At 30.4% G+C, this 25,958-nt stretch overlaps 2 protein-coding genes across 3 annotated transcripts in view; one reads left to right on the top strand and one right to left on the bottom strand.

Moving 5' to 3' along the window:
- The window catches only part of LOC143069346 (propionyl-CoA carboxylase beta chain, mitochondrial-like), a 63,837-nt gene that overhangs the window by 21,585 nt on the left and 16,294 nt on the right, over positions 1–25,958 (top strand). The window contains exons 9-10 of the mRNA XM_076243932.1: positions 24,612–24,678; positions 25,153–25,273. Coding sequence (XP_076100047.1) covers positions 24,612–24,678; positions 25,153–25,273 — 188 coding nt within the window. The remainder of the gene's footprint in view (positions 1–24,611; positions 24,679–25,152; positions 25,274–25,958) is intronic.
- LOC143069348 (beta-1,4-galactosyltransferase galt-1-like) lies at positions 1,496–10,417 on the bottom strand. Of its 2 annotated transcripts, XM_076243935.1 has the most exons (3): positions 10,349–10,395; positions 9,996–10,063; positions 1,496–3,031 (listed from the first exon to the last, which is right to left on the bottom strand). In XM_076243935.1, the coding sequence occupies exon 3, from the start codon at positions 2,996–2,998 to the stop codon at positions 1,508–1,510; it is 1,491 nt and encodes a 496-aa protein (XP_076100050.1). In that variant the 5' UTR covers positions 2,999–3,031; positions 9,996–10,063; positions 10,349–10,395; the 3' UTR covers positions 1,496–1,507. The 2 variants fall into 2 exon arrangements, with proteins under 2 accessions (XP_076100050.1, XP_076100051.1); XM_076243936.1 differs by lacking the exon at positions 9,996–10,063 and having other exon boundaries at positions 10,349–10,417.

Consider the following 25,958-nt stretch of genomic DNA (forward strand, 5'->3'; position numbering starts at 1 on the left):
GTTCTCCAAGACCAGTTGTATTAGGAATGTCTTCTAGCAAAGTATTCCACTCAAACCAATGCAAGGGGTTATGTTGAATTTGCAGTGAGATGAGAGTGTTTGCTTCATACTCACTGTAGGCCTCTCTGAGATGTAGATCAGTAATGAAAGTGCTGTTTGTGTGTGTATTGACTATGTCAAGAATTAATACACCATATCCTTTCTGTTCCATTAAGATATAAGTACAAAAATGTATGTCTAAGCTTTTTCAAAGAACATTTTTTTGTTACACAGTTGTTTGCAATAAATTTATTGTTGAAATGGCATTGACCATTATTAGTATGAAGGTTTCAAGGTTCTTTTTAAGTTTTTATGTGATCTCAAATTTTATTTTTTTGGTTTGAATAATGCTATGATGTTGTTGTCGTTGTCTTTGTCATATCTGCGTCGGCGTCTGCAAGTATTTTGATAGCTCTGAATTTGTACCACAATGTTTAATGCCACAAGTAGGAAGTTGGGATTCTTTTTGGGGGTTATGTTACTAACAGTGAAGGATTAAAGGGCCAAAAACAAGCAATTTTGTAGTTTCCGGACAATAACTTGTGTGTAAGTGTATGGATCTCTTTGACATTGTACTACAAGGTTACATATCATGCTGGGTTTGAGTTTGGGGGTAATTGCCCAAAACGTGCAGGAATTATGGGTGGGAAGGCACATAAACAAGCATTTTTCTAGTTTTCAGACAATTACTTGTGATCTCTCTTAAATTGTATTACAAGGTTCCATACTATGAAGGAAAGACTAGGATTGAGTTTGGGAGTTATTGCTCCTAGGGGGGATTCAAAAAGTTTTGGGGGGATTTCTTTTCCAATTTTTTAAAGGGGTTCATATTTTTTTCCTCAAGATTTTTCAAATTTCAAATTTTTTAAAAGTTTCAAGAAGAAATCTTCAATTGTTCAGTATTGGGCAATATATTTGTAAGATCTTTGATCACATTCATTTTGTGCCAGAAACCTATATTATGTTTAAAATTTTAGCACAATCCAAATTCAGACAGTATCAAGCTTGAATATTGTGTCCAAATTTGCCCCAACTGTTCAGGGTTCAATCTCTGCCGTCGTATCAGGCTGCACTCAGGGAAGCATTTTATTTCATTCAGCATGGTTATACAGGTAACACAACAAAAATTAATAATTTCATTCTTTTTTTGAATACCATGTGTTGTACTGTTACACCACTGTCCCAGGTTAGGGGAGGGTAGAGTGCTCACAAACATGTTTAACCCAAGTCAGGAGCCTGTTATTTAGTGGTTGTACATTGTTGTATGTCTTACATATTGGATTTTATGAATTGTTTCATATTTTTCATGTCGGGTCCTTTTATAGATGACTATCAATGTATGGTTTGGATTTTTCTCATAGTTGTATGCTGTATAGTTGCCTATAATATATTATTTCCATATCTCCTTATTTTTATATTGACAAAAGAGAATTTGTGTTGAAAGAATAAAGGAAAGAAAAATAACAATTTATTTTACAGAAGATTTTTGAAGCTCTTTTGCAGGAGCAAATAAATGCATAGTATTTTTAACGGCATCCTTATAATTCTGTATCAGTTCGTCAGAGTACTTGAGAATTGTATCGTCTTTCAAGTCTTTAAAACATGTCATATCTGGTTCAAAGTTTATAATGCATGCTCTGTAATGATGAATCTTTGCTACATCTGGATCAACATATAGAACTTGTTTAGATTCATCAATAGGTTTACTAACATGATGGATTCCTAACTCAAACACATTTTGAGGAACAGTTAACAATTTGGTTCTGACTTTACTTAGTTTACTGTTGCGTCTTTGAAGCTGAAGGATCTTTAGTTGCTGTGACGGATCAGGAAGTTGTTTGGGATCAAAGAAGGCACTTTGGAACGAAAATGCTGATATGTTTGAAATGGTTGGAAGTTTCTTTGCATAGCTGTCAAGTAGATCAGTTAGTTTGAAATATTCTAATGGAATGATAAATTCATCTAAGTCTAAGAATCCTAGATATTTAGTCCTTGCCATGTTACGATAAAGACAGTCTTGTATGGATAACATTTGTCCATGGTACCATATCTCCCTCAATGAAATAGTTGAAGGGAGAATCCATTCAACAAGTGTTATATCTCCCTTCTCCTGATAATGATCCAGAATTTTTCTGATGGAATCATCAATTTTATGTAAATAAAAGGTAAAATGAGTTACCCCTTGTATTTTTCCTAGTTCTATAAACTGTAAAAGCATTGGTAAATTGATTTCACCAAATAAAGGAGGAATACATATTCCAATTGGGTCCGTAAATTGACCTAATAACTTGAACTTTGAACTATCCTGATAAGTATGTGATGTGATGTTGATTGGAACTAACATTTCCAAATTATTGCTTTCAAATAAACGTATATCTGATGTGGAAAGAGCATTGGAATTTGCATCTATAAATTGTTCTGGAACATCACAGAAATACATCCAGCCTCCATAAAATCTCCCATGATTCTCACACATTTCATGTCTTTCTGCATAAACACGTATCCAGTGATTTTGATATTTAAAAGCACAACCGATATTTTGTGAACAATTGGATTGTTTTATTGTCATAATTCTAATTTTTGGCCTAATATTTGGTCTGTTGTCAAAATATGCAGAAAAGATATATATATTTCCTAATTTTAAGAATGTTGTTTCTCGCTGTTCTGCATCACTTTCTATTGTGGGATTTTCTTCTTTATTTACATATTCATACATTTCCTCTTCATCATCATCAACTAAAACTTGAATTTCACCAAGATGGGATTTCCTGAATCTCTTAGGAAACCATGATGATTTGTCCCGAAATCCCCAGAATATAAAAGCGACAGTTAATGTATACAAGGAGAGGGCAACTACTATTACAAGTCTAAAATTTGTTATTGATATTCTCATTGTACTGTCATCCTTACGGTTCTCTGTTTTGTTGATGTAAGCATCAACTTTAACACTCCTTTTCATTAGCTGAAGCACAACAGTTTAGCTGCTTTCTACCTAGAAAATATTTAAACATAATTCATAAATACATCTCAAGAGAAAACAAGGACACTTGCAATTATTTCAATAGAAATTTCATATAAAATCATTTTTTTCTTCAAAAATTATAGTCCAGTCGATATTTCTTGTCAGATTTAAATGAATTTGATACAAGCAAAATTGTCTCAGATTTGTTTGTAGTTTTTTTATTCAGCATTTTGATTTTCTGTCTTAATTTACTTTTTATTTTTTGTCAAAAATATACCACATATTTCACATGTTTCAACCAAATTTTTTTTTTAAACATCTTTAGCTGAACAGATTTATCATATGTACATAATTTAATTTTCTTTTATGGTCAGGTTGTTGTCTCTTTGACACATTCCCCATTTCCATTCTCAATTTTATTGTTCTGACACATCATGGGAAATAAAAGAATAACTGAAGACAAAATTATGACCAATTAAACAAAAACTTCAGTTATTTCTGCATATTTCAACATCTGGTTTGTAAAAATCCAATCACTATTGACAGATTGATTGAATAATATTTTTTAAATGTTTTATATGAAATATGAAGTAAAAAAAATAATTTCCTCATCAGAGACAAATTTTCATTGAAAATAAAGGGATTTTATGATTTTCAAGAGGCTAATTTTTATTCATAAAATGTTCAGTTTAAGTCACTGATTTGCTTGTTGTATTGTCATTATTGGTCTTATATTTGGTCTGTTGTCAAGATATGCAGAAAAGATGTATAAATTTCAAATAGTTCAAATGTTGTTTATATTCATGATATTATTTCTTTATTGGTTATCATGGGTTATGGAATAAGAATAAAAAATATTTTAAAAAATTGGATTCTTATTATAATTTTAGCTTATAGAGTTAGTGTTATGTAGATAGTACAAAATGTAACCAGATGCTCCGCAGGGTGCAGCTTTATACGACCGCAGAGGTTGAACCCTGAACGGTTGGGGCAAGTATGGACACAACATTCAAGCTGGATACAGCTCTAAATTTGGATTGTGATTAAATAGTTGACACAGCATAGGTTTCTGACACAGAATGAATGTGGTCTAATGAACTTAAAAATTTTTTTTTGCCTTTGAGCAATTCACTATGCTGTTGAATATTAATCCTCTCAAAAAAATGTTTGAAGAAATTTTCTTTTTATTTATGAAATCTGAAATGAGAAAAATTTAACCCCCCCCCCCAATTTCTAATGGAGTTTGCAACAATAACTACTCATTTAAATACATCATAAAATATTAAAATGTAACAAAAGGTGCTTGATATCACTGAGTGGTAGATTGTTTTAATTTTTCAGTTGGTAGTAAAAGTGAATATACATTGTATATTGTATAAAACAATGATTTAAGTTGACTCAACTACTATTCTGGACAAAGAAAGATAATTCCAATCAATTGAAAATTTCTTGCTATTGCACAATATTGTGCAATTAGATATTTCTGGCTATTGCACAATACTGTGCAATTGAAAATATTTGCTATTGCACAATACTGTGCAATTGAAGATTTCTTGCTATTGCGCAATACTGAGCAATTGAAAAATTCTTGCTATTGCACAATACTGTGCAATTGAAGATTTCTTGCTATTGCTGAATACTGTGCAATTGAAAATTTCTTGCTATTGCACAATACTTAATATAATAATTTTGGATCCTGATTTGAACCAACTTGAAAACTGGGCCCATAAACAAAAATCTAAGTACATGTTTAGATTCAGCATATCAAAAAAGCCCAAGAATTCGATTTTTGTTAAAATCAAATTTAGTTTAATTTTGGACCCTTTGGACTTTAATGTAGACCAATTTGAAAACGGGACCAAAAATTAAGAATCTACATACACAGTTAGATTTGGCATATCAAAGAACCCCAATTATTCAATTTTTGATGAAATCAAACAAAGTTTAATTTTGGACCCCGATTTGGACCAAGTTGAAAACTGGGCCAATAATCAAAATCTAAGTTCATTTTTAGATTCAACATATTAAAGAACCCCAAGGATTCAATTTTTGTTAAAATCAAACTAAGTTTAATTTTGGACCCTTTGGACCTTAATGTAGACCAATTTGAAAATGGGACCAAAAATTAAGAATCTACATACACAGTTAGACTTAGCATATCAAAGAACCCCAATTATTCAATTTTTGATGAAATCAAACAAAGTTCAATTTTGGACCCTTTGGGCCCCTTATTCCTAAACTGTTGGGACCAAAACTCCCAAAATCAAACCCAACCTTCCTTTTATGGTCATAAACCTTGTGTTTAAATTTCATAGATTTCTATTTACTTATACTTAAGTTATGGTGCGAAAACCAAGAATAATGCTTATTTGGGCCCCTTTTTGGCCCACTTCCTAAACTGTTGGGACCTCAACTCCCAAAATCAATCCCAACCTTCCTTTTGTGGTCATAAACCTTGTATTTAAATTTCACTGATATCTATTTACTTATACTAAAGTTATTGTGCGAAAACCAAGAATAATGCTTATTTGGGCCCTTGGCCCCTAATTCCTAAACTGTTGGAACCAAAACTCCCAAAATCAATCCCAACCTTCCTTTTGTGGTCATAAACCTTATGTCAAAATTTCATAGATTTCTATTCACTTAAACTAAAGTTATAGTGCGAAAACCAAGAAAATGCTTATTTGGGCCCTTTTTGGCCCCTAATTCCTAAAATGTTGAGACCAAAACTCCCAAAATCAATCCCAACCTTCCTTTTGTGGTCATAAACCTTGTGTCAAAATTTCATCAATTTCTATTCAGTTTTACTAAAGTTACAGTGCGAAAACTAAAAGTATTCGGACGACGACGACGCAAGACGACGACGCCAACGCGATAGCAATATACGACGAAAAATTAAAATTTTGCGGTCGTATAAAAAGTAAATAACTGCTTATTATGCCCCACATAGGGGCATTATGTTTTCTGGTCTGTGCGTCCGTTCGTCCGTTCGTTCGTCCGTTCGTTCGTCCGTTCGTTCGTCCGTCTGTCCCGCTTCAGGTTAAAGTTTTTGGTCGAGGTAGTTTTTGATGAAGTTGAAGTCCAATCGACTTCAAACTTGGTACACATGTTCCCTATGATATGATCTTTCTAATTTTAAAGCCAAATTAAACTTTTGACCCCAATTTCACGGTCCACTGAACATAGAAAATGAAAGTGCATGTTTCAGGTTAAAGTTTTTCAGGTTAAAGTTTTTGGTCAAGGTAGTTTTTGATGAAGTTGAAGTCCAATCAACTTGAAACTTAGTACACATGTTCCTTATGATATGATCTTTCTAATTTTAAAGCCAAATTAAACTTTTGACCCCAATTTCACGGTCCACTGAACATAGAAAATGAAAGTGCATGTTTCAGGTTAAAGTTTTTCAGGTTAAAGTTTTTGGTCAAGGTAGTTTTTGATGAAGTTGAAGTCCAATCAACTTGAAACTTAGTACACATGTTCCTTATGATATGATCTTTCTAATTTTAAAGCCAAATTAAACTTTTGACCCCAATTTCACGGTCCACTGAACATAGAAAATGAAAGTGCATGTTTCAGGTTAAAGTTTTTGGTCAAGGTAGTTTTTGATGAAGTTGAAGTCCAATCAACTTGAAACTTAGTACACATGTTCCCTATGATATTATCTTTCTAATTTTAATGCCTAATTATATTTTTTATCCAATTTCATGCTCCATTGAACATGGAAAATGATAGTGTGAGTGGGGCATCCGTGTACTTTGGACACATTCTTGTGTTGTAAATGTTTTACTCACTGCTGATTTTTTTAAACAATTTATCGACTTCATAATATTCTGTCTTCAAATAGCAGCATTATGTTATTGTGCCATATGGGGTTCATTTTTTCATTTCAAATTTCTCAAATAAATAATCTGAATGATTCTAATTAAAATGAAATGAATCAAATGTGTATCTATTAAAACAATGTGAACCAAGTATTCATTTATTAACTTTTCCTTTAAAGATTCAATTCTTCCAAGTTACGCTTGAGTACTTGTGTACATGGACTAGTTGTCATCCCTTTTAAATAATATATAAAGAAGACATGAAAGAAATAGTTAAAGAGCAATAAAAATTATTACAAATATGTAAATAGAAAAATGAAAAAATACTGGAGTGTTGAACATAAGACAATACATCATACAGTGAATCATCATGAAGTCATCTTTTAAACCTTTTTTGTTGAATTTAAATTTTTGAGATTATAATAACTTTCTTAAACTTATAATCCTGGATTTCTACCAAACTTGGACAGAAGCTTGTTTTTGATCATTCAGAAGTAAATTTTGTAAAAAAAAAAATCCTGTTTTTCTGTATTTTACTTATAAATGGAAACATTACATTTACTCTTTGGATATGTACCAAACTTGGACAGAAGTTTGTTTATGATCAAAGGCTAGTATCAAGAAGTAAATTTTGTTAAAATTTTGTACCTGTTTTTCTGTATTTAACTTATAAATGGGCTTAATTTTTCTTCCAGTTAACATTACATACAGTGTGCAATTCAAGTTTTTAAAATATTTATTAGATTCATACACTATCCTGTATTTTTACCAAACTTGGACAGCTCAGCTTCTTACAATCAAAAGATAGTATAGAGAGGAATATTTTTATGCCCCATTTATGGGCATTATGTTTTCTGGTCTGTGCGTCCGTCCGTCTGTTCGTTCGTTCGTCCGTTCGTCCGTCTGTCCCGCTTCAGGTTAAAGTTTTTGGTCGAGGTAGTTTTTGATGAAGTTGAAGTCTAATCAACTTGAAACTTAGTATATATGTTCTGTATGATATGATCTTTCTAATTTTAATTCCAAATTAGAGATTTAACCCCATTTTCATGGTCCACTGAACATGGAAAATGATAGTGCGGATGGGGCATCCGTGTACTGGGGACACATTCTTGTTATTAATTTTTTTCCTCATTTTTGTTGAGCTTACGATTAACAGCATAAGTAGGCAAGACACCGGGTTCCATGGAACCCTTACAAGTTTTTAGTCAGTCAAATTCCTACTTCGACAAAAGTGTCCCCCATTATACATATATTTTTTCTCAAGTAGGAAAATAGTAGTCAGTGTAGAGATGACACACTGTTGTGATAATTCTGGAATACCTTTAGTTTTATTTTTTTTTAAAGCAAATTTTTCTTTTAACTAAATTGCAGCATTTAGTAAATATTGATACTACTTAATATAATGTGTGATTGAATTTTTTTAAGTTCAATTACACACTAAAAAATTCTATGAAAATATTATATGAAAGAGCAGACTAGAAATTTTCAAAAGTTGTAGACTAACAAACGCAGATAGCGTTTGAATTTTTTTTTAGATTAAACTTGTATATTTGGAAAATGCAATAGTCTTAGTATGTCAAAAGTTGATGTTTGGCAGAAGTTTAAGGAGGTGTCAGAGTGTGACTTCTCTTTTTAACCAAATTTTCAAGAATAAGAAGATTTAAGTTCCTAAATTTCACTTTGACATGATGTTTGATAATGTGTCAAAGACAGTATTTTTTTCTATAATTGAACTCATGATCATCACTTAGTTATCTGCAGGACCAATATTTTTGTTTTTTGAAGTAATGTTCTTAACCAGTTTTTCTAATGTCAAGTTCGATTTTGACGATTTTCACCATCACCATTCAGGAGTTATTGTTCTTGAAAGATTAAAATTGTTGTTTCCAATCATGACCTTGATGATGGACTGTTCAACCAAAGTTTTTCAAATTTTGATATGTTGCTACTGATGAAAAAAGGAAAGTCAAGTTTAAATTTATAATTGCTGGTTTGCTGTCACTCTGACATCCTCTAGTTTGCTGTATACACTGTTTTTATCTGTTTAATGTTAGATGTTCTAATTGAATTAACATGTATATCAGGAACTTCAAACTGCATCTCACCAGTTTAATTTATTAAATTCAAATTTCAAACTACCTACAATTTTACATTGGATTCAAACAAAATTTAACTGAATTTCTTGACAGCATATGCAATTTATTAATTGTACGTTGTTGGATAGACAGAACAGAAGACTATGGTAACAATGTCTTCCTGATTTCTTGTGCATTGTTTTGTCCCCGTCTGCAAGGATTGGGTTGACAGTAGTTTCAATTGTCATTTCTTTTATACAAATTTAAGATTTAAATTTCTAGCCTTCAAAATAAAATTAATAGACTTTACTTTAGAGAATTTAATTTTATTGTCCTTTATAAAAAGTTTCAGTAATGTCTGTTCACATATAATTTTATATCAATTCATACTGTGTCATGATTGACTTAAATTGATAAAAAGCTTTAAATATCTAGCAAAAGCTCTTGTACACATATTTTTTAATTGACTGAAGATGGAGAATACTTAAAATATTCTCTGTTTATTAAGTTTGAAGTTATTTCATTTTAGAAAATTGGATTTAAAAAATACAATTTATTTCATCTTGTTCATCTGGTTATATTTTAATGTGCTATTGAATTTTTTTAAGTTCAATTACACACTAAAAAATTCTATGAAAATATTATATGAAAGAGCAGACTAGAAATTTTACATTGGATTCAAACAAAATTTAATTGAATTTCTTGACAGCATATGCAATTTGTTAAAACGTTGGATAGACAGAACAGAAGACTATGGTAACAATGTCTTCCTGATTTCTGTACACAGTTTCATGGGATTTGCTTATATGAATCTACCAAATTTCTTCGTAATTTTTTGGCTAATTAATGTAATTTTTTGTACGCCCTGTGTTTAACATGAAATTTATTCGACACCTTTCGTCTTTTAGCATACCTGATCAAGATAAGAAAATATAATCCCCTTCTTCTATAAAGCTTTAGTTTTATAACCTTATACTATAGTCAAGATTTAATATCTTTTTGCATAAAAGCAGTTATAAAAGTTCAGAAACAATTATAAAAGTTCAGGTTAAAAATTACCACTGTTAGAAATAGTTTTATCTTTATAATCTTAATTACCTTGTTGAAAGCTTGGCAGATACAAATTCCTGTTTGAAATTCTTGGATGAACAGCCTACTGAGAACACCTGAAGAACAGATATTTTCAGTTTTGTATTTTTTTATATTTACTAATCAAAGATCATTTGCCAGTTTAATACAAATTGATACCCCACTGGCATTGCAAGTATAAATGTACACTCATGAAATAATTCCACTTGTGAATCATCTCTATTTCTCTATTTTTACCACAGAACTAAACATAACAAGTATTTCAAACTTTTAATTATAATCTTAGTTAATAGTTTGATTTGTTGAATTAGTTGATATTAAAAAGTGGTCATTAATTATATAATAATTATCCATTTTCTTACCTGCCTTCAGCAGCTGTAGCTGTGTTTAGATCTTACACTCCAGTGACCCACTGATAAAATACACATTGTGGAGGGTATTAAATTTTCTACACACTCAAATGTTGATTGGCTTATCAACGCCAGAGGATCATTTCAGGGAATTTTAAAAAGTTATGGCAGCAAAACAAATTTGAAATTGGCTCTCGATTACTAAATTACTTTTATCTTTCATTACTGGTAATTAAACTAAATACTTTTAACATACAAAACATTGAAAGAGTAAAACACAGAGTTAGTTGATTATTACTTATCAACTTATCAGTTAATCTCCATACATTGATCCAGTGATGATTGTTTTCAAAGATTTTTGTGAAGGGTTCCACTATATGTAAACATTGATTGATTAATAGACAATGGAGTTTAGTGCATTTTTTATTTTATTTTATTTTCATTAAACCATCAAATTTAAATAAATAAAATAAGACAGTATTTAAGTATTTTTGGTTATTTATTTGTTGAAAAATCATAACTTAGAATGAGGAAAATTGCACTTAAATAATCAGTGAATATATTGCATGTTAAAGTTTATCTGAATACCAGCCTGTAATTACTTAGTGTCTTATCTATTATCTTCCTAGTAGAAAGACATGGTTCATTTAATGTAATGTAAACAAAGGCATTTGGCATGTTTCCTTATAAATAATGTAAAATAACTTGTTAATTAATAGGATTCAGTTTTGGATTCTTAAATTTATCTTATTCCAGAACCATTTGCATAAACATGATGGATCCATGTAATATATATATATATTATATTTAATTTTTTTAATATATATATATATATTTAATACTTGTCTAAACATCAACCCAACAATATTAGATCTGTAAATTTGCTTTCGCAAATATTTAATATATTTAATATATATATATATTTAAAAGTGTTCTTTTACTATGTATAATATTGGATATATGAACATATTGATGAAAAGTCTTTGACCTGTAACAATTTTATGCTTATCAATAAAGTCAACCTTGATCAGTGCTTATAATATACATGTAATTAAATTTATTATTGTAAGGATTAAAGACAATTTTGATATACTATCACAAATTTTACACTCTATTTGTCAAGATCTATCAGAAGTGCAGATTTGAGCCTTATTCAGGCATCTAAATTCGTGCAAATTAAAATGCTGCAACCTCAAATTGCACACATAAAACAATACCCCTTTAATATAAAGCAATACTTTTTAAATGTTTTGTCTGTAAGTCATGTTAGTTTACCATTTAAAAAAGATAATAGTACACAATATTTCTTGTGGACATTTAAAATTAAATTTTTGTACCACTCAAAACTAAATTAATATATCAAAAGAAAAGAAATTAATTTTTGAAATGTTTTGTTTACAGTGAGTGCAATTCAAAAATAATTTCATATTTATTTTATACAATTAAATATAAATATAAATTCTATGACAATATTAGTAAAAAAAAGTGTTGACTTACACTCACATCAGGTAACAAAAGAAAGAAGAAATAAAAGAAAAGATTGGGGAAAATAAGCTGATTTAGATTCAGGACCACCAGAGCAATATAATATAAGCTGAAATGATTCCATTCAAACATGTTCAACAAAAATCCCCAACATTATTATTTCACAATCTGTTGCACATGTATCCAGCACAGTAATTAAATAGATTCTTACTAATTAAATTTTGTAAGGATCCAATTTATTTGTTCAGTCAACTGGAAACTTTGAGTGCATTTTATATTTTGAGCTGAAAAACAGATATTATATCATTTTTTCTACACCTTGTTGAGTTGATGAATATGATTAATTTCAGCTGCATATTTTGAAACTGCTCCTAGAAGTCATGATCCTTCATTGCTCCTCAACCTTTTTGTCCTGGTTACACTTTTTGAATGTAAAGACTTACATGATTAAAATGAAAAATCTCTCTCCATTACTTAATCAGTGTTAAGTATGATTCATTCAGTATTGAATTTTTTTTCAAAGATTGCAAAAAAATATGTTGATTTATAAGTTTAAAAAATAGTAGTGTCATAATAATTAGCTATTTTTTATAGCTATGTTGTGTCATGTGTACTATTGTTTGTCTGTTTGTCTTTTTCATTTTTAGCCATGGTGTTGTCAATTTATTTTCAATTTATTAGTTTACTGTCCCTCTGGTATCTTTCGTCCCTCTTTTATAATCATTTTCAACTTTAATTTGCCAAAACAACCAATAAAACAATTAATGATGAAAAATCCCCCCTTTCTTATTACATAATTCAGCCCCTGATATAAGCTTCTAAAAAATAAAGGCTGTTGTTGGCATTTTCTGAACTATTTTCTGCTGCCTTTCAATTGTTGCTTTATTAAACATTTTCTTTATGGGGTTGCCAAATTATGTATCTTTGGTTGAAAATAAAACAGATATAAACTGTGCTATGATAAATTACGTTGACACTTCAGAATTTATTTGATTTGACTTTTTATTTTCCCCCAAGGTTTTCTTTTACTGTTTATAATAAATCTTATCAAAATCATAAAATAATACTATTAAAATAATTATCCTTTAAACAATAGGTTTTATACAAAGGAGTAGGTCCGGTAAGCACCGATTTTGGCCTCAAATTTCAGGTTCATCTGACGAAAGATGTTGACCACTTTTTAAACACTTAAGTGTCTATTTTATTTGATTCAATTAATTTATATGAAAGATTTTAACTAATATAGTCATTAAAAACCTTCCGATTCTAGCTCAAATATGAAAAATCTACCAAATATGCTGAAAAATGTCACTTTTAAGATGGTTTTTGTCAAAAATGAAAGTGGCCGCATCCGTGTTCATCCTCAACCTTTATATATGTTATGTATTATCATCAAATACAACTTACATTTAAATATTTTGGATGAACACGAATGCGGCCACATTCGTTTTAGACGTAAATCGTCTAAAATTTAACCAAAATGTTAGAATTGTGAAGATTTCAGTAATTTAGCAATACTTAATGGTGCTAGTACTCTTTATATGTACATCGTATTGTCAAAAACAGCCCATATTTATGTAGCAGAAGCATTCTACTGTCCAATAAATAACTAAAAGTATACATTTTAACAATTTTGTAAAACTGCTTTATTTTGGGGCCAAAAAGGGGTCTTACTGGACCTACTCCTTTCAATATGATGTCTAAATTTGTTCACTTCTGGAAATGAACTTTTGATATGTGTCAGAAAGCTTTGGTGGTATCTCAAATTTCATGGGTGGGCTGATAATATCAAAGGATTGTTTTCTGTCTGACTGAGTTCTGCATCAAGAGCATTTATGTTCTTGTACATGTTTTATACAGAAAGGAAAAGAAAATCTTGTGTACTTAATAAAGCAAATTTTATGGCATGATAAAAGTTTGTCTTACTTTTGCCATAGAAAGATTGTTTTAAGTGCCAGCAATAAATCTACATCTACGACTGTTCCTTTCATAATTCAGTCATAAAATGATTTTATGTATAGAATTTTTGTTTAATACAACTACCCCTTACATGCTTCAGTTGAAAGAAATTAATTAGCAAGAAATGTTATATTTATGGTTTATATTTTTGTGGGTAAAATTGAGTCTTTTGATCGACAGTGGATAAATACTTGTTATATCATCCCTATCTGCAAGTTTTGTGCATTCCTGGTGGAATTTGTTGCATTAAACACTGCACGATTTGTGATGTTATTTACTTAACTTTCCTGTAATCTTTGAGTACCCATGACATAATGTTTATAGTTTGACAAAGGATCAAAATGACCTTCATTCATTGGGAAGAATAAAAATTACTCTGATTTTAAATACTCTGCAGCTGCTTTTGTTTTTTAATACCTTTTTAACCAGTATACTGAGTTCATTCTTTATCATTTTTTCTGTTGCATATTAAGAACACAAGAAAGAGCTGTATACAATGAGGTTGTCTGCCATTTGAAACAGTGATATTCTAGCCAGCGCTCTCAATTTACTGTTACCGCATCCTAACCTTTATTTTGCTCTAGACAAAATGACATAGCATGATAGTTTCAATATATACGTACTTGTCACTGCAATCACCTAGACCACAGTCACCACTTACCAATTTGTCTTACAGTTTGTTGGATTCTATCAAGATTGTTAGGTGATTTTTTTAAAATAAGTTAATAGAAATTGATAACTAATACTTGAAACAAAATTGCTAAAGGTTGCAGTCTTGTACTTGACTGCTCCATAGGCTTACATGCAAAACAGCTGATCTTTGAAAATAAATAAATAAAAAATGCTACATAGAAACATTTTTTCATGTTCATATCATGTATGTACTAATGTGAAATTGTGTTTTAATCGAGAAAAAAAGTGGGTCATGCCACAAAGAATAAAAAGTTACGTAATCCTTAAGTCAAAACATTTTTTTTTCTACTTTCTGTTTGCTGATTTTACTAGGCCACACCACTTCCAGCCAACATGATATCCTTCCACTTTCCTGGATTGATATCCCCAAAAAGATGCAAGATTTTTTTGTAAATCTATATATATGTTTCAATTCAGCATAAACCTATACAATCAAACAGAAAAAATTAAGTCCAGAAAAAAATTCAGAAAAAAATGTGGACTATTTTGTTTCCCTCCATGTTTTGACTGTTACCTAAACAGGTGATTATTTTGATGATCAGATAATGTATGGTCATAAATTAAGTAATGTAATATGGAGTCATTTTAAGATAAAATCAGTCTTTGGTCAGCATGTAATGCTTAGAACTTTGTCATGTTTGTGTCTACATATAGTTTCTAGATATTTGTATTTATCAAACTTGGTCAAATTTTACCTTGTAGGAAAATGATTGATTTTTATATTGGTATCATGTCATCGTCGTCAGCTTTGTCTGAAGACGGGTGGTTTCCAGATAATAACTTTAGTATAAGTAAATAGAAATCAATAAAATTTTAACACAATATTTATAACCACAAAAGGAAGGTTGGGATTGGGGGTTATGGTCCCATTGGTTTAGGAATTAGGGGCCTAAAACATACATTTATCTAGTTTCAGGACAATAAGTTGTGTATAAGTATTTCAATTGCTCTGAAATTGTACCACAATGTTCATACCATTAAGTAGAAGGTTGGGATTTATTTTAAGAGCCAAAAAGGGGCCAAAAACAAGCATTTTTGGAGTTTAGGGACAATAACTTATGTTTAACTGTATGGATCTCTCTGACATTGTACCACAAGGCTTCATATAATGAAGGGAAGGCTTGGTGTCAGTTTGGGGTTAATATTCCTAAACATTTAGGAATAAGTGGTCAAAAAAGGGTAAAAAAGAAGCATTTTTCTAGTTTACAGACAATAACTTGTGTTTTATTATATGGATCTCTCTGAAATTATACTACAAGGTTTCATACTACAAAGGAAAGGATTAAGTTTTGGGGTTCCCGCTTCATGGGGGTTTCAATAAGTGAGGGGCAAAAAAGGTGGGCCAAAATAAGCATTTTTGTAGTTTTCAGTCAATAACTTGTGTATAAATCTCTCTGAAATTTTGCCACAAGTTTCCTTACTACTAAGGGATGGTTATAGGGGTAATGGATCAAATCATCAAGCAATTAGGGGCAAAAAAGGGGGGAAACATTGGTTTTTCTGGTTAAAGGACAATTTAGACAATTTAAAAAACAATGTAAGGGAGGTAATCCAATTAAAATTTAAATTTAAATTGGAAACATGAAACATGAAACATGAAACATTTTATTTCACTAAAGGCCTCACATGAGGCATGATAGTACAACAATATAACAAATAAGATATAATGCATGAACAAACATATTTACAAATTATGCATGAATAAATGGGAAGGTAAATATCATTTGTAAATTGACATTACAATTTTACAGAACTTGGCTAAGCCAACAAGAACAAATTTATCTTTGCTGTTCATTAAATTAGAGAAACTCATAGTATTTTTAACTTTACAAATATCTGCAGGCAAAAATTTCAGCCTTTCAGCATTAAAGAAAGTACAATCATATATATAATGAAATTCATCTCCTAGCACATTGCTGTTACATAAATCACATATTCTTTCTGATCTATCAATGCTATAAAATCTACCACATTCAATAGGTAACCTATGACTACTGCACCTATATTTACACAAATTAATTCTTAGATCAAAAGGCAATGTAGTTAAATAATTTTCAAAACCAAACTCAGACTTATACATTCTATAATTTAAACAGTTTGAGGTATTAAATATCTGAGCCTTCCATTCATTTACAAACAAATTGTGGTAATACTGTTTCACATTTTTAGACAACTGACAATTTGTATCTATATATTGATTATTCCAGGCATTAATAAAACCACATTCAGATATAATATCTTTTACACAATTCAGCCACTTAGAGTGGTAAACATTACCAGAATCAAGTTTATATAGCATTTCATACAATGTTTGAGAAATTTTCTCTTTTTTGCCAGTAACAATAAGTTTCCAAAAACCAACCATTCTTGCTTTAATATTAACAGACATTGGTACTCTACCTAGCTCACCATATACAATGCAATTAGGTGTACATTTTTTAACTTTCATTATATATTTACATAATTCTAAGTGCAATGATTCAATAACATCATTTTTCTCATACCCCCAAACTTCTGCACCGTACATTAATATAGGGCCAACCATAGCATCAAAAAGTTGTAACAATACATCTATAGGTAAATACAATTTTCTTGCCTTAGGTAACACATAAAACATTGCTTTTCTGGCTTGTTGAACCAGTCTAGATTTATTAACATGAAAAGTACCTTTTCTAGAAAATACAATACCTAAATATTGAAATTCATCAATAACAGATAAACGGTCATTATTATATATAAAATGAACATTATCAGCCTGTCGACTTTTAGAAAATATAACAACATTGGTTTTTTCAGTATTAACTTTGAGATTCCATGTTTCACAATATAAATACATTGCATTCAATGCTGATTGTAACTCAACTGCAGATTCTGCAAAAATGACTGTGTCATCTGCATATAACAACAGATACAATTTAAAATACACTTCAATATCATCATTGTCAAACAGTAAAGGAGACATATTACAAACATCATTCAGACCACTATAAGCATGTGACATAAACTCAGTCAAATCATTAAGAAAAATAAAAAATAATAGGGGCGACAGGTTTTCACCCTGCCTCACACCAATATTAGATGCAAAAAAATCTGAACAATTAGATCCATCTCTTACACAAGATTTTGCATTTTTATACAAGTTTTGTAATACAATCAGCAATTTACCATCTATACCATTGCGTAACAATTTTTGCCATAATAATATTCTGTTAACAGAGTCGAAAGCCTTACGAAAATCAGCAAAAGCACAATACAATTTTTTTCTTCTAAATAAATACAAATCAATGAGACATTTCAAATTAAAGATATGATCAACAGTGCCATATGGATTACTGTTGAAACATTGAAACATTTTATTTCACTAAAGGCCTCACATGAGGCATGATAGTACAACAATATAACAAACATATTTACAAATGCATGAATAAATGGGAAGTTAAATATCATTTGTAAATTGACATTACAATTTTACAGAACTTGGCTAAGCCAATAAGAACAAATTTATCTTTGCTATTCATTAAATTAGAGAAGCTCATAGTATTTTTAATTTTACAAATATCTGCAGGCAAAAATTTCAGCCTTTCAGCATTAAAGAAAGTACAATCATATATATAATGAAATTCATCTCCTAACACATTGCTGTTACATAAATCACATATTCTTTCTGATCTATCAATGCTATAAAATCTACCACATTCAATAGGTAACCTATGACTACTGCATCTATATTTACACAAATTAATTCTAAGATCAAAAGGCAATGTAGTTAAATAATCTTCAAAACCAAACTCAGACTTATACATTCTATAATTTAAACATTTTGAGGTATTAAATATCTGAGCCTTCCATTCATTTACAAACAAATTGTGGTAATAGTGTTTCACATTTTTAGACAACTGACAATTTGTATCTATATATTGATTATTCCAGGCATTAATAAAACCACATTCAGATATAATATCTTTTACACAATTCAACCACTTAGAGTGGTAAACATTACCAGAATCAAGTTTATATAGCATTTCATACAATGTTCGAGAAATTTTCTCTTTTTTGCCAGTAACAATACGTTTCCAAAAACCAACCATTCTTGCTTTAATATTAACAGACATTGGTACTCTACCTAGTTCACCATATACAATGCAATTAGGTGTACATTTTTTAACTTTCATTATATATTTACAAAATTCTAAGTGCAGTGATTCAATAACATCATTTTTCTCATACCCCCAAACTTCTGCACCGTACATTAATATAGGGGCAACCATAGCATCAAAAAGTTGTAATAATACATCAATAGGTAAATACAATTTTCTTGCCTTACGTAATACATAAAACATTGCTTTTCTGGCTTGTTGAACCAGTCTAGATTTATTAACATGAAAAGTACCTTTTCTAGAAAATACAATACCTAAATATTGAAATTCATCAATAACAGATAAACGGTCATTATTATATGTAAAATGAACATTATCAGCCTGTCGGCTTTTAGAAAATATAACAACATTGGTTTTTTCAGTATTAACTTTGAGATTCTATGTTTCACAATATAAATATATTGCATTCAATGCTGATTGTAACTCAACTGCAGATTCTGCAAAAATGACTGTGTCATCCGCATATAACAACAGATACAATTTAAAATACACTTCAATATCATCATTGTCAAACAATAAATGAGACATATTACAAACATCATTCAGACCACTATAAGCATGTGACATAAACTCAGTCAAATCATTAAGAAAAATAGAAAATAATAGGGGCGAAAGGTTTTCACCCTGCCTCACACCAATATTAGATGCAAAAAAATCTGAACAATTAGATCCATCTCTTACACAAGATTTTGCATTTTTATACAAGTTTTGTAATACAATCAGCAATTTACCATCTATACCATTGCGTAACAATTTTTGCCATAATAATATTCTGTTGACAGAGTCAAAAGCCTTACGAAAATCAACAAAAGCACAATACAATTTTTTTCTTCTAAATAAATACAAATCAATGAGACATTTCAAGTTAAAGATATGATCAACAGTGCCATACCCCTTTCTGAAGCCTGCCTGTTCTTCGCATAATAATCCTAAACTTTCCAAATAATTGAACAATCTATTATTCAAAATACATGTAAACAATTTTCCATAACAGCTCAATATTGTAATACCTCTATAGTTGTCAGCATTTGCAGGATCACCTTTCTTTTTAAATATAGGGCAGATAAAACCCTTTGACCATGAGTCCGGTATAATACCACTATCAAATACAATATTAAATATTTTCAAAAATACAGGCATAAGTTTACAAGCTGCATGTTTCAAAAATTCATTAAGTATCATGTCATCGCTACATGCTTTGTTATTTTTCAAAGACTTAATTGCATTTACAACTTCTTGTTCACAAATAGTCTGATTAATTACAGTATTATACTCGCTAATATTCTCTGGTAATACAACATCAATATCATTTTCTACATTATTCAAATTTTTAAAATGGTTAAAAAATAAATCAAGAGCAACCTTCTGAGATACATTTTTACCTTTCTCACAGCCCTTGTTTAACAATGACCAATAAGACTTTGGATCAGTGGTACGCAAACCACGTAATTTTTCTATAAATGCCTTCTGAAACTCGTTAAATTGAGTTTTCAAAGTTTTCTTGTACTCTCTACTTTTACATACCAAATCATCATAATTAATTGTTGAACGTACTCTATAGTAATACTTCTTAGACCTGCGATAATTTTTACGTTTTACATAGCATTCACTATTGAAATACTTCTTACGATGTACAAATTGAGAGTTACATTTTTTTTTAACATTTTTATCATTGATTTTAACAAACATATTGGCTTGTTCTGCCGCATTCCTTATAATATTAACACAATCATTTACAACATTATTGACAGTTACATTATCAGTATTTTGAGGATCAATATCCTCTAATTTATTCAAAAGTTCATCTATACTGGTATCGTCTAGGTTCTCCGTGAAAACTGGTGCTCTGTCTCTGGCCCATATTGGTTTTACAATAGACTCTGATTCACCATGCAAGGTGATTACAATGTTAGAGTCATTTGTATTGTCTATATCATTGTCATTTACATAAGAGTTATTCAAATCTACATCAACAACACAAGTTAAATTTGTACACAAATGTAAACAAATAGGTTTATGAATATCACTAAGAATTGGATCAAATATCAATACATTGAAATCAACAATCGATATGAATAGATTTGGTGATACAATGGCATAATCAATAACAGAATTATTACAAGTCGTGAGCCCAATATCTTTATCATTACCCAATCTACCATTAACAAAGAACAGTTCTAAACTTCTACATAGTTCTAATAATTTTTTGTCATATTTATCAACTTTATGCTTATCTTGAGATTGTCTTACAACAGGGATACCACATTCCTCTAATATATGTAAATTATTAACAAGACTTTGCTCAATATTTGGCACATTACAAAAGTCAAGAATATTATTGTCAATGTCAACATATTCATTACAGTTACTACAATGTGCATTGAAATCACCAAGTAAACAAACTTGTAAATCTGATTCATTTATAACATTTTCAATTTCATTAAACATATCAACACTACTATATAAGCTACCATCAGGTGGAATATAAACAACCCCAAATAAAGTTTTTTGAAACAATAGCTTATCATCAATGGTGAACCATAATACACAATGACTAGAGCAAGTAAATGGGTCCCTTACATGAACATAGTTGCATATATATTCTTTTACATAAACACAAATACCACCTGATTTAGATGTACAATTTTGCCTTATAACACAGGGTAGTAGATTAAATCCATTAACCTCAACATCATCATATTGATCAATTTTAGTTTCAGTAAGACATATGACATCATATAAAGACATGAATTCAATAAAATCTGGATTTTTCAATTTAGAGACAAGACCACACACATTAAGGGTTAAAATTTTTATATTTTTAAATTGCAAGATATTTTCATTTTCAAGCACTTCCTTTTGAATCACAGATTTATCATCACTGACATCAAGCACTGACTCGGTGTCTAGACATTTCCCTTCCGCGCGCTCCTACAGCTCAGTAAGTCCCAACTTTTTATAATCAACGTCCACGATTCCTAGTTTGAATAGGTCGTCGGGGGATGCGATCACCACTCTATCACCACCATTCTTCATAAAACAATGAATTTTACCATCACGCGTGTGTGCGTTTTTGACGTCATCATTTTTCCTTACCAATTGAAAGAGTTTGAAACGCAACGGTGTCAAATCTTCGCTTACATATACGTCTTTAAACTCAGTTTGTTTAAGTTCTTTCCTACTAGCAAGGAATTTAAAACGATCAGTGCGGTTTTCAAACTTTACGATCACTTGCCTGTTTTTCCCTGGGGTTTTCTTACCAGTTCGGTATGCATCCTCGATCTTTCCGGTCAAGACAACCTTCATAGCACGAGCTAAAGCCATTAGAGCATCTATTACCACTACATTGCTTTCCACTTCCGGTATGCCGGTCACTCTTATTTGGTCTTTCCTCGACTGCTGATCTAGCGCGTCATTCGCGTATTCGATGTTACGAACTCCTACCTGCAATCGGTTGATTTTCGTATCGTGAACCATTAAAGTTTCATCCCTACGGGCCGAGAAAGCATCTAAAACGGGCATCAGCAGTGTCATTACATTTAATGCAGTTTTCTCACTATCCTGAAGTTTATCACTTTCCTTTAGGAAGCGTTCATTGAGAGCCTCCATAGTCTCATTACCTGACATATTATCGTCCTTCATGTCGTTACATTTATCCTTTATAAAAGTACACATGTCCGAGAACAATTTTCCGCCATTGCCCTGTTTCGTAGTATTCTTCGCTGGCATTGTTGAATTATTAAAACTATATTCACAAGGTCTAGTCCAGAAAATATCCTGCCATATGTGTAATCTTTCTTCCGGTAATTAAAAAAACACAATGATAATGTTCAATAACAATAGTATCCCATCGATTGAAGTGGATTTCATTCAAGAATTTTTGACATCGTCTGCATGGGACAACCGGAAGCCGCATCATTATATATATGTTTGATTACTTGATTACCTCCCTTGCACTGCTTGAAAATTATGTTAAAGGAAGTGATAATTGTCTTGAGATGTGTAGCTGTAAATTTATTTTTAGAAGTTACTGTTTAATTAATATTAATTTTAACCATGACTGTAAGTTATTTTATATTTTAATACTTTATGATGAGCTGTTATTATTGCCAACTTAATTAGAAATTTGAATTGAGATTATTTTTGGAATAAGGGATTGGGGGAGATGAAAAAAATGGGGAAGGGTGAGGGGTAAATTTTTTCTCATTTCAGATTTCAGAAATTAAAAAGAACTTTTCTTCAAATATTTTTTTTTGAGGGGATTTATATTCAACAGCATAGTGTATTGCTCAAAAGCAAAAAAAAATATTTTTTAAGTTCACTTGACCACTTTCATTCTGTGTCAGAAACCTTTGCTGTGTCAACTATTTAATCACAATCCAAATTCAGTGCTGTATGAAGCTTGAATGTTGTGTCCATACTTGCCCCAACTGTTCAGGGTTCGACCTCTGCGGTCGTACAAAGCTGCACCCTGCGGAGTATCTGGTTATCATTACTCCTATGGATAAAATTGGTTAAACCATAGGTACCTATGAAATCTGTATGTAGTTCATTATTTTTCAACCTTGTTTAATGCATATAAACTATGTTGTTTTATAACCAGAATATTTTTATCTATTTTACTAACGGTCCAGTAAAACATGAATTCCTTTAATGCTCTTCAAATTGTCTTAGCTTATTTAATCCATTCAGGTCTATAACATCCCTTATGTTAACTCTTTACTGCTATACTTTCATCACAATTTGCCAGTTATAAAAAAATGAGACAAATTTGTTACGATGATGTATCATCTTTACAATAAAAAAGATCAGAATCATTAAAGGGAGAAAACTCTTTTGATGAAACAGATAAATCTAAAGTTAAGCATAATTATATGTACAAACAGTATCTAATTGGAGCATGGGCTCATATTGCAACAGATGGTGAAATGTTTTCTCAGATTGCTATCAAGATACATGAAAAAATCCCAATTAATCAGTGCAATTACAGTCAAGTGCACTTATTAAATACCCATAACATTAGTTATATCAGTGCAAAACCATGTTAATTTATATAAAATTGAAGTAAAAAAATTGTAGACAGATAGCATATGTTGGTTAACTCAAATCAGTAAGAATGTGTGAAAAGATGCTGACTCTATGATCCATGTAACAGGCAAACATAGGTTAAAAAAAAAAAAAGCAATTTTTAAAATCCTATTTAAAACATTATGTATTTAAAATTTTGGTCTATCAAATATTTTGAAATTTTTTAGTGTAAATGTTTATATTTAAACATGCATGCTACATTTCTTCAACAGTTTGAACATTTGAAGAATCTGAAGTTTTTAGCATAAATCAAAAGAATTTAAAAAAGGAAACAAATTGAACTTAGTACATAGATCAATAAATTATCTTTTTATACCTATGCAGATGTTGGCTGCATTTGAATACTTTTGAAGATTATTTAACCAATAAATGTTTTTTCCACAAACATCGTTTGAATTTGAAAAGATTTCTTTACTTTGCTGATTTATTTCTCACACGCTTTTTTTCTTATTTATTGCTTTGTCCTTGATTTTATATGAACAGCATATGCATTTTTTGTGTAATTGACTCTTAATTGGTTGAAATTTAGAAATGACAGCAGAATTTTGCAGACATCTGATGTTGCCTTTTAGGTGGCATAAAAAATGGATGATACATGTATTAGAAAAATAAGAACCTTTGATTTTAAAATATTTATTTTTTGTGATTGATCAGTTTCTCAGTAATATTTAAAAGTTATAGGTCGACTGTATTAAGCCTTAAAATTCTTTTTTTCATTAGATTATCATATGTGTACATCATACATATTTTTTGTATCATCAGTTTTTTTTTTGGTCATCTATGATTATTTCAAGTATTTCAAGTGACTGATTCAAAATGTATAAGAGCAGATAGTATAGTAATTTGACTATGGCTTCTGTATGAATATTCCATATATCTTACTTTTATTTCAGTCTGTTACTGGTGAAGATGTAACTCAAGAAGAGCTTGGAGGGGCAAAAACTCATACAGCAACATCAGGTATGGAGTATACAAAAAGCAACATTAAAATTGGATATACTGTTAATTCTAAAATTTGTGCATATTTTTTTTTTTTGGCAAATCACCATCTATACTGGAAAAACTGTGAGGTAAAAATAATTAAATTGCCAAAATTTTGTGAAGGAAAATTATAACTGAAATTATGAATGTGTCTTTAATATTGGGAACCTGGTACTGTCACATTTTTCATATAAACAAAAAGCAGTGCAATTATTTTAGAATTTACATGTTTGAAATGGAAGTTAGTATGAATATTGAAATACAAATCTGAAGACTTAGATGTGGGGTTTAGTCCTATAGCAATAAACCAAAGAATAAGAAATTTTTCAATACAGCAAAAAAAAAGAATTATAAATGAAATTGTATCTTTGATAAAGTTTTCCTCTAAGAATTTCCTATGTATGGAGACTGTATCTTGTAACATTGGTATTATAAGAACTTTTTTTCCCCAAGGTGTTGCACATAAAGCATTTGATAATGATGTTGATGCCATACTTCAAGTCAGAGAATTCTTTAACTTTCTACCTTTGAGTAACAAGGATCCAGCACCTCGTAGAGTATGTCATGATCCACCGTAAGTATGTCACGATCCACTGTAAGTATGTCTGAGGACCACACCTTTTTACTGGAGTGACATAGTCTACTGATCGGAAGGAGGAAATAAGAAGAACTCAGTGTCCAAATCTGATTATTACTGTAGTCCTTTTCTTAATGAATAACAAATCTACAGTATTCTGGCTTATCTACACATAACAACTGGCTGCCAAGGATGCTAAAAGTTGTCACCAACAAACAAACAAACAGACCAATCTGCTAGCTTTTGATGATCAAACATAGAGGAGTCAATAAACTTGCTTTTACCAATTTGTTTCTTTGATAGTTTATATATACAGATATGTTTAAAACTAACATAAACTCTGTAGCTCAAAGAACCATAAAGTTGCAAGAGCATGTTTTTGACCCTTCACAATACAATGTACTAACCATTTGGATATAAAAATTTATGGAATTGATGTACATGAGACAACCCTGTCTTTGTACTGTATATGTTTAGTAAAGGAATATAACTATTATTGCTGTTCTTGTGTCACCTCAATAAATGTTTCAGGAAGCATGACAAAGGTGATGCTTCTCCAGCACATTGGTGGTGGCAGAGGCATCAACAATTGTTAAGGTTTCAGCTTAGTTTAAACATTAATTTAAAGTGGATTGGGAAACAAGTTATTACAACTTATATTAATCCATTTCCACCTTGCGAG

The sequence above is a fragment of the Mytilus galloprovincialis genome, chromosome 3 (genome assembly GCF_965363235.1).
Source record: "Mytilus galloprovincialis chromosome 3, xbMytGall1.hap1.1, whole genome shotgun sequence".
Taxonomy (NCBI): domain Eukaryota; kingdom Metazoa; phylum Mollusca; class Bivalvia; order Mytilida; family Mytilidae; genus Mytilus; species Mytilus galloprovincialis.

Bases quoted from the DNA above. Each gene is read 5' to 3' on its own strand.
- LOC143069348 (XM_076243936.1), bottom strand. From the start codon at position 2,998: ATGAAAAGGAGTGTTAAAGTTGATGCTTACATCAACAAAACAGAGAAC.